The 10,821-nt window shown below is 32.1% G+C and overlaps 1 protein-coding gene across 1 annotated transcript; it reads right to left on the bottom strand.

Annotated features, from left to right (window-relative positions):
* Positions 1-1,985: 1,985 nt before the first annotated feature.
* On the bottom strand, positions 1,986-8,646 carry LOC114412274 (serine/threonine protein phosphatase 2A 57 kDa regulatory subunit B' theta isoform-like). The gene is made up of 3 exons (XM_028376100.1): positions 8,322-8,646; positions 6,445-7,975; positions 1,986-2,911 (listed from the first exon to the last, which is right to left on the bottom strand). The coding sequence occupies exons 2-3, from the start codon at positions 7,663-7,665 to the stop codon at positions 2,528-2,530; spliced, it is 1,605 nt and encodes a 534-aa protein (XP_028231901.1). The 5' UTR covers positions 7,666-7,975; positions 8,322-8,646; the 3' UTR covers positions 1,986-2,527.
* Positions 8,647-10,821: the final 2,175 nt, after the last annotated feature.

The following is a 10,821-nucleotide window of genomic DNA, read 5'->3' on the forward strand; positions in this document are numbered from 1 at the left end:
TCGGGTCCTTGTTTATTGAGATAGTTATAGTAATGTAACAACCCTTGTAGATAATTCCTAACTTGTAGATAATAGTTAGTTGATAAGTTGTGACTTAAAGATAATGTGTATCTTATAGATAACTAAGTATCTGTCACCTCATAAAGGAGTTATAACATTATCATTAACATTCAAATATCAAGGTTTTTATAGATAACCCATCGACTGCTAAGGACGATGTCTACATGCTCCTGCGTCAAGGCTGACATGGAGAGCTGACGTGTGTATTAGAGTGTCACGTTGCTTGCCACTTCCATTTTTTGGACCCCAGACAATACATTTATCGAACAATCAAACAAGTTTTTTAACTGATAAAAAAACTAAAAACTAACTGAAATATCTTATCGAACATAACCAATATTTCCACTTTTAAAAAAGTTAATTACCCATTTTAACTAGAGATTGCTTAATTCAAGTTGATTCTCTTTATAAGACTATTTCCTATTTCAATCTCTCTCTCTCTCTCTCTTCAACAAAAAAAAAACTACAAATATACTCTTAAGGAGTATTCATTAACCAATCCAATGAAAACTGAAAAAATCAGTCCAATAAAAAATCAAATGGATAAAAAATTTGAAAAACTAAAATTTTTTATTTGATTGGATTGAATATCGGATTTAATTTTCAAAACCGATGTGGTCCAATTCAATCCAAACCAAACTTGTAAATATGTATATATTTTTATTCATAATTTGATAATATCACTCATGTTTATATTTTTATTACTTATATATTTATAAATTTATCATTAACTTATATATATTTATAAAAAATATATTCAATTGACAATTATTTTTTTACTAACTATTTGAGTTAAAATGTATAAATATAGTCATAAATGACATGTAAATAAAATATTTGATATTTTAAATTAATTTTTATTATAGTTATTATATATTTTATCATTTATTTCATATTTTATCAAAAAAAATAAAAATGATTAAAATCAAAAAATGATCCAATCCAAACCATATCAAATTGGATTGGAATGGATTGATTTAAAGTTTCAAACAAAACAAATTACATGATAATTTTTTTATAAAAAAAAACCTAAGGGATTGGATTGGATGATTACCGATCCAATCTGGAAACACTCCTAAAACATACCAAACTTGAAGATTTCTATCAAGAATAATTGTTAAGAATTGGAAATTATAGTCATAAATGTATAAATATAGTCATAAATGACATGTAAATAAAATATTTGATATTTTAAATTAATTTTTACTATAGTTATTATATATTTTATCATTTATTTCACATTTTATAAAAAAAATAAAAATAATTAAAATCAAAAAATGGTCCAATCCAAACCATATCAAATTCGATTGGATTGATTGATTTAAAGTTTCGAACAAAATAAATTACATGATAATTTTTAAAAAGAAAAAAACCTAAGGGATTGGATTGGATGATTACCAATCAAATCTGGAAGCACTCCTAAAACATACCAAGCTTGAAGATTTCTAACAAGAATGATTGTTAAGAATTGGATTAATCAGGCCAATTTTTATTCATTCAATAATGCAGGTAAAGTTTAATTTAAGATTGACAGCAATCAACAAGAGTTGAGTATTCAATAATGCAGGTAAAGTTTAATTTAAGATTGACAGCAATCAACAAGAGTTGAGTATAGTAAAAGAGACTAGTTTTTCGTAATATGATAAACCAAAATTCAAATTTCTGCTAGAAAAAATATCTATCTATCATTTAGTGTCTGACAAAACACGATTACCTAAAAAAAAAAAAAGTACATGCAAGGGAAAAGAAGTTGATGACAAAATGACCAATGCCTTGCACTAAGAATTCTTAATAGGTGCATGTTAGATTTTCCAAAAAATTTTTTACCAAACATGAACTTGCTTGACAATTTTCTAAGAAAATAAATTGCTACATGAACAAAACTTTTTCATGCCAATCTGGAATTTAAAAAGACAAAAAAGAGAGAAAAAAAAAGATTCATTGAATACTTTTATCAGTAATAATACATTCACTAAAATAATTTTCTTTCATCATATATATAAAATACAGTGTCGACCGCAATTCATATAAGATAAGCTCTAATTGCTCAATTTCCTTAAACAACCATCTCACCTACACAAAGGAACCAAGATTAACACTACACATTGGCAAGAAAAAATGTAGCATGCTTCCATCAAAGTTAAAGTATGAAAGCAGATAAACCGTTGAACTCGAGCAATTAAGATTTTTCCACAACATCAAACTGCAAAGGTCGCCTTTAGAAGGAAAATTCCCAAATAAACTGTGGCTTGAGGCAACCATTCTTGTCCATGCAATCCAATATATATACATTCATTCCATGCTTGTAAAACCAAATTGGAGCTATTTTGTACCCCACATTTTTTGGCCATGAATTTTATCATGTAGCCAATGCAACCAACAAAAAGCAACTCATTATCACCACCCCTTGTATTCTTATGCAGCATAATGCAATGCTTTTCAACTCTGCAATGCCAAAAATCAATGATCACTCCAACTGAGCTCTACTTGCCTTGCCAGAAGGGGTATGAGAAGCAGTTCTGGGAGAAACTAGAACTGCTTCGTTGGTTGTAGCTTTCATGCCTCCCATTTCTTCCAAACGCTTCCATCTGGCCTCGCGCTTTGACTTCATATCCTTCTCTTGCGCTTCATTTTCCCGAACTTTGATCATGCACTCTTCATAGAATTCAGGGTCAGTGTCCACGAATATCTTGCGAACGTTTATTGTCAAGCTCTGGACAGCCTGGTTCCAGTGGTTTCGGGCATTATGCTCCAGAGCAGGCAAGACAATGGGAAGTATAATTTTGTGGTTCTGCTTGATTAAGGTCTCAATGTGATCATTATTCCATAAGAACAAAGCCCTCTCTGCTACCTACAAATTAAGAAGCAAACAGATCATATGAAAGAGCATAGGAGTAAAATGATGGTAAGAGTATCCACTATTCAGAACAATGCATCACAATGTCAGTAATATGTGTTGTTATTAAGTAATCCTACCAAGAACAATGAAGCCAACTCTATAAATGGGAACATTCCTAGTTTTTGGGAAAAACATTCACAACAGTGTCTAATAGTAAAATTACTTGAGTAAATTTGGGAATATGACATTCTTAAGTTTGGTACAAGCCATAATATTCCCAATGTGTGTTGATTTTGATTCCCAGGAAAGTAACATCCTTGCTTAGCTTGGTTGGTTTTTCTTCCCATAGTGACGGTTGGGTGTGTTACTTTTCCAAAGGAATATTGAAGTTTCTTTATAACCTTAACTATCAACTTCTATTTCCACTCTTTTCTACTATCATTTACATTTTGAAAGAGTTCAATTTCTATGCCCTGTTAGTGTAAAAAGTTTTACACTATTAACCTATCAAAAATCATCATTGGTATGACTTTTAAGGTAGTTATTGTAAAAGTTAGCAAATTTACCATACATAATAGTTTATAAATGGATGATAGTGCAAAAACTTTTTACACTGTCATTGCATACACAAACTCTTTGAAAAATATTCCCAAAAACATTAAATTCTAAACAAATATGTTTTTAAATTTATCTAGAAATAACATTCCTAGTCATAGTATTCTTGAGAATATCATTCATGGCGATGTAATCATATATCTTGAAAAAGCTTCCTAATACCAATCTTTATACCATTATTAACAAGAGAACAATAATAGAAACTCCATAAATTATGGTCCCTTGGCCAAGGAAAGAATCCAAAATCTAAGCTATTGCAGAAGAGGAGAGTGAAAAATTGTGTGCACATGGGTGTGTAAGAGAGAGAGAGAGAGAGAGAGAGAGAGAATTTGGTGCAATCTTTGTGGTTTGCAGAATTAATAGGCCCAACCATTTAGGTTATCTACAAAAAGGGCACAATATTTACCACTCTTTGAATTTCATAGAAATTTTAATCCAAAAATATCTTGTTACCAAATGATGTTTCCAACTCTCATGTTCAAGACTCATACTTGATTACATAAAATGTTCAACTTAAAAAAAAAAATCATAGTTTTACTCTTGAAAATAACTTATGGTTTAACAAGTATCCAAACTAAAATTTGAACAGAAAAGGTATTAGAATTTTCCAACACTCGAGATCCTAGTTGCAAACCTGCCCAGTCATGTACTTTAACAAGATAAATATAAATATAAACATAGACTTTCAAGTGTAGATAATTTTTTTTAAAAAAATACAAAAGAAATAAAAGGAAACTGGGGTATGACAACTCAGAAACCAATATGTTAAACTTGACCATCTAGCAAGAACACAGACTAGCTATGGAGACATTATTTAAGATATAAGAGCGGTCTGATAACCAAAACAAAACATTCAGGGGTCCATTTGTCAAAGCCCCAAAATTAGGGAAGTTCTATTATCCTATTAATAAAGCAAATTCCAACCTTTTGTCTCAACAATTGCTTAAAATCTTCAAAACTATTTTAAGATGATGTAGTAAAAGGAACACAAGACCAAAGGAGAGGGTCCCAAGCAGTAGCTATTTTTCTAATTTCAATAATAAAATGAGTTAAAAATCGCTAGTCATTGCTCAGACATGATTTGTCCATTGGGACAACCTCCTTCCACTCTCCTCTGAAGACATGTACAGGGGAAAAAGGTAGTAATTTTAAATTTTATTTGCTTTAGTTTAAGCACACTCACTAATAAGGAGACATGGGTATTTTGAGGTGCTGAATCCCGCATTGAGTAGTATTATAGGATGCTTGGTAGAGTACTTAAGTGGCTTGGTTCTCCCCCCTTGATAGCTAGCTTTCAAGGGAGGGTTCCCCAAGTACTTGGGTGCTTTCAATTGGTATCAGAGCTGGTTGCTAGTGTCTCGGAAGGGCTGATAAAAAAAGGCTTAGTGAAGCATTGTAAAGTACAATTAGCTCTCAAGGGAAAAGCTATAATAGGGACTTGAGTATTACAGGGTGCCTAAGCCCCACATTGAGTAGCATGGAACTCTGGGATAATGGGATGCTCGGTGGAGTAATTAAGTGGTTGGTTCTCCCCCCTTAACACAGCTTTTAGAAGAGGGTTCCCCAAGTGCTTGGGTGTTTATCACTCTCCAATTTTATTTTCCTTTCTGAAGTAGGAATATGTTATAAATTAATTGTTCTCATTCTTCTCATTTTACCAAATGATAAAAAATGCAGACAGGCACAACAACACTTGTCTTTCCACTAGTCGATATAATAAATGCATTCTAAGTTGACTGCTTAACATCTAGGAAGTTTTATTATATTGGTGAATGCAATACGTTTACCATCTTTTCAGTAGCCCAGACCACAACATTTTCACTGAGTTGAGTTTCCAGTGCAGTCTACATGGATTCCCAACAATCGCCCCACAAAAAATTAACACAATTACACCGTTCAGTAACAGATTACCAAAATAGCCCCCATCATGGCAGTCTCAGACAATAAATTGTCAGAGAAATAGCAGACCACAAATCTTTTACCAAAATTCTGTTCAAGCATTCTGAAAAGGGTAAAATATGTTTTTGTCCCTCTAAAATTTTCTAAGTTTGGTTTTAGTCCCTCTAAATTTTTTTATCCGTTTTTAGCCCTTCTAATTTTGAAATGCACTATTTTTGGTCCCTCCAGCGTTATCCAAACCACATTTCATCCCTCTATAAAGCATTTTGAGGACCAAAAGTGTTACACTTCAAAATTAAATTAGAGGGACGGGAAACGGACAAAAAATTAGGGGGACTAAAATTGAACTTTGAACATCATAGAGGGACCAAAACCATATTTTACCCTTCTGAAAATCCATGAATAAAACAAAAACAAAAAAGTGTAAGAGAAAACCATAAAATATCGGAAAGAGCAAAAGTAAGCCACATTAACCAATATCCTCCATCAATTTTCAAAAGTAAAGTTCACAAAAGTGAAAATCAAAGGTCATATTATGAATTAAAAGTGAGAAAGTGTATTATAAACACATTTAAAAAAACTGTCAAAATGTATTTGTAACTGCTCCTTATACTAGTGATAGTAATCCAAATATTAAATTATCTTCAGTGACATTATAATTTGTCTCGTGAAGCTCATGTTTCATGTCTAAACATTAAAAAAAAAAACAAAAAACAAAAAATAGGTGTGTTTGATTTTGCTTATTTTAAAAAAACAAATACTTATTTTTGTCCACTTTCCGAGAAAGCTTCAAAAAAGAAAAGAAAAACAGATTATTTCTCCAAAAACAATCCGAACCAAACATGCACTAGGATATTATTTGCATATGGAAAATGGTTTTCTTCACCAAATTTCTACCACCCTATGTCAAAAATCAGACACCAACCAAGAAGCAAATATAGGTGTCATTTCATCTATTTTGAGGGTTGAGAAATTATCACAGAAAACAAAGAGAAAGTGGAAACAGATGGAAATTACTGTAGTTACCAAACCTGGAAATGCGAACTGCTCAAGCAACAACTTATTTGGCGGAACAAGGGTACCATGCATCTTTGGAACTCTGCAGGTTGAGTTGCTTCCAAGACTTCCTCTAGCTCCCCTATGAACATAACCTCCTTAGAACTATTCGTAATGGGCCAGTATTTTAATAATCCCCGTATAACAGTATCTGCAAGCTTGCAATCTTTTTCCACAAACTGTGTGATGCAGTAAGATAACTGCTGATGGTACATTGGTATGCATTTTGGTTTATGAAGAGGAATAAGAGCTCGCACAAGAAACAGCTTGTGCTCTTCTTTCAGTGGCAAAGCAAATCCATTGATTATACTTCCCAAAATTTCCAAGAGTTCTGCAATCCCATTGTGTTTCTCAGTTTCAAAAATGAAGCGGTAGAATATATTGTTGATTGCTTTTCTGATGAATGGTCGGTGCACCATAAATTTCCCATAAACACGATGAAGAACTGTCTTCAAGTAATCCCGTTCCCTGGGATCCTCTGAATCAAAAAGGTCTAACAGTCTCAGAACAAATGAATGATCAATATACCTTTTTGCCAACTTCGCATCAGTCTCGGTTGACATGACGAACCTTAGAAGCAGTTCATACACAATTTGCAAGTAAGGCCAGGCAGGATCCATGGAAGGCTCTTCCTCATCCACGTCAAATGCTTCTAGAACTTTATTCTCTCGCGGAGGAGAAATAAATGTCCGGAACAAATTTATAGACACCATTTTTACAATTTCTTGCATCATAACATCTGTAAACTTCCCATTAGCAGACGAAACATAATCCACAAGTTCTACTAGTGTTTGTCGCTTAATTTCCTTTTCTTTGATGTTCTTTGTAGGGTCAGTGAAGTCAAATAGAACACAGCACATTTGCAGCTTTCTTATAAACAAATTCTGCTTCTCTGGGTTTGGAACATCACGAAAACTTGGCAAGGCTTCATAGGCCATAACTGGAAAACTCCCATTCAGATTCAGTTTTGAGTTCATAGCTTGGACAATCCTGTCACCATGATTTAATCCAGGAACCGAATCAGCAGTGCCTGAAAGAGGTGAGGCAGTTGCATTTGCATAGTGATAGCCTGCAGCATCACTGCTCCTTGCACTTGTCGAAGGAGTTGAAGAGGGAGTCAATATTGCCCCTCCTTCACGACTTTCCCCCGATTTGGAGGGCTTCCGAGGGAGCCTATTCAATATCTGCTTGATCATAGCTTAAAATTGGCTCAACAAAAGTTTTTTATGTCAGAACACACTCCTTACTGAAACTCTTCAAATCATACAAAGCAGCAACCTCAATTAGCAACTTAGCCAAGCAAGTGCACTAACTGAATCCCTGATAGAGACAACATCCAATGAAACAATAACCTCTCTTCAACATCACTTCTGTCTTAGCCATCATAAGATAGTATCATCTATGCTATATTTATCAACAAAAAACACTAATTGTAGACAGCCAGAGGATTCAGCAAAAAACTCCTTATCAACATCAACATCCATGGTGCTTCTTATTATGACAAATCTGAAACACAAACACACCACAAAAACTCGAAATTACCCCTAAATCCCAAATATATTATTAAAAAAATAACAGGAATCAAACAAAGTAACCCCCTCCCTCTCCTACCATAAATAAATAAATAAAACAACGCTCGCAGTTATACCAACTCTTGCAGTTATACCAAGAAACAAACAAATACCCCAAATTAAAAAAAACGAAAATAAATAAATTAAGAAATTGGAAATTCCCTCGTCAATTGATACCAACCAATTAATTATGAAATTGTGTAAAATAACATAACACCATAAGTATTAAGAGAGAAACTTTGACTTGTTCATTCAACTACAGTAAGAAGAAAAGGGCATACCTTAACAATATAGCTGGATCAGAGAGAAACAGGATCTGGGTCGGATCCACAAAAACCCCGGATGGAATTTTCGCTGAAAAGTGTTGAGTGGAACACGATGTGGAACAACCTTAACAATCAAAATTCGGGATGGGTGCAGAGGAAGAGAGAAAAAGCAAAGGTTTTTTTTTCCGGGGGGGGGGGGGGGGGGGGGGGGGTGTTACATAGTAAAAGAATTTTGAAGAATTAAGGATGCTGGTCTTTGCCAAAAGAGAGAAGTGAAGTGCATCTTTCAAAGGGCAAAGAGAGAGAAAAAGAGAGAGAGAGAGAATAAAGTGAGAAGAAGCAAAGCAATCACTGGCCACTGGCTCAAGTTGTAGTTGTAATTATGGTTTTGGTAGCCGGAAAAAGAAAAACAAATAAAAATGAATGTTCTTGTTTATGTTGCTAATATTTTCCTTTCTCATTTTTACTCTTTTTTACTTTTCTTTCTTTTTTTATATTTTTTAATTTATCATCTAAGAAGTTTTTTTATTCTAATAAAAACATTTCACCTAGTTTTTAGCTTTTTTTATTAGCTGAAAAACTTGTTTGAAACGTTAGTTTTTAACTTTTTATATTTTCTTCTATTTTTATTTTACCATTGTTGTCCAATTTTCTAGTTGTCCTATTTAAATAAATCATGATTTTATTATTTTTATATCTTTATATTTTTTTAGTTACTTCAACATTTAGTTTTAGCAAACATTTAAATTTAATAAGCTAGTTTTTCTGTTAGTTTGTCCAACATAGCCAAAAGCAAGAATTTATTTTGCATGATATGAATATAATATAACATTGTCAAGTCAAAAGACATTTAAGTCTTGAAGAAAAAATTATTACTCTTAATTATTTTGATTAGATGCACCTAAATACAAAGTAAATACATACAAATGTCAAAAGTTGTGTCTTATGCGATCTCAAACTATGTCTCATACATTTGTGTATGTATTATCAGACGATAGAAAAGACATGTCATGATTTGACACATTTTCTTAGGATCTGTCAAATCCTATGAAGAATAAATGAAATTTAAGATTTGAAAGTTGTCAAACACCATCAAAAGACATGCGCTGCTGGTGAAAAACTTGTTCTAACTTAAAGCAAGTGATTTTCTACCAAAGTGATCAACACAAAAACTCAGAAGTGGTTTCTAGCATGAAGGAGTATGTGCATTTAATGCAAACATTAAATACTCCAATGACCACAATCTTCATACGTGAGATCGAGTAAAGAAATTCATCTTTTAAAGACAATGGACACTTATTGAAGAAGGCCTATAAATACCAAGGGTGTTCACGAGATAGATTGGGTCATGCCCAACCAAAATTTTACAGGTTAGGTCGAGTTTGTGGAATCTTTTTACAGACCTGACCGAAACCAATCCAATCATAAACAAGTTGGGTCAAATTAGGTTAATCAGGTCTAAATATTTAAAAAAATATTTTTTTCTTTTGTAAAACAAAAGTTTTTTAAACAATAATTTACTTTTGTCTAAAACTTTGTAAGTATATAATATCTAAATACACTCAAAAGAGGCCAAATTATGATAATATTTGACTAATAGAATTAATGATTTCAATGCTAATATGATATTTTTGTTTTAGATAGAAATAAAATATTGTATTAACATGAGAAAATATAAACAAAATCTAGACAAAAAATAACAACTTAAAATAAAAAAAATCACATGTGATTTAATTTAATAATTTAATAAACTATGCAAGCTAAAAATTAATGTGTTTTATATTTAATAATTAATTTATATACAAAAATAAATTTAATTATATGGTATGGGTTGTGTCGAACTGAGTTAAGAAAATATAATTCGTTTATGATCAAATCTTAATTAGGTCAAGTTGGATTCAACACCAAACAATTTAAAAAACCAACCCAATATAATTGGGTTGGAGTTAGGTCATGGGTAGACCCAAATCTATGAACAACCCTAATAAATACCAAAAGTTTTGAAGACATGGATACAAACCCACACGTTTTGATTCAAATTCTTTCTGTAAAAAGTTTTATGTAAATTATTGTATAGTTTGAAAAAGATCTTAAAACATCTTGAACACCTTGAGATAAAAAAAGACTAAGTGTTGAGATTGTATATTTGTATGTAAGACGATTAAGAGTTAGTCATTGTGCAAACAAACAAAAAATCTGTTTGATTTGTATACAACCAACAATGGCTTGGTAGGATAAAGAATAATGGATTGTATCAAGCTTGTGTAGAACGTGAGTCATAAGAGCAAAAAATGACCGTGATTACTATTTATAACTTGTTGTAGTGAGTGGAACTTGGTGATTAACCAATAAATGCACGCAGTCTAAGTGGTGGAATTGGATTTTGTTTTGAAAACTTTGTTTGCTTTGCAAAATTTGTTTTCATCATCTGAAAAATATTTTTGTGAAAATTTATTATCGATCTTACAAAGATTCTCTTTAGACAATAACTTTATTTTTTAAGCTTTAAAATTTT

Source organism: Glycine soja, chromosome 5 (genome assembly GCF_004193775.1).
Source record: "Glycine soja cultivar W05 chromosome 5, ASM419377v2, whole genome shotgun sequence".
Lineage (NCBI taxonomy): Eukaryota > Viridiplantae > Streptophyta > Magnoliopsida > Fabales > Fabaceae > Glycine > Glycine soja.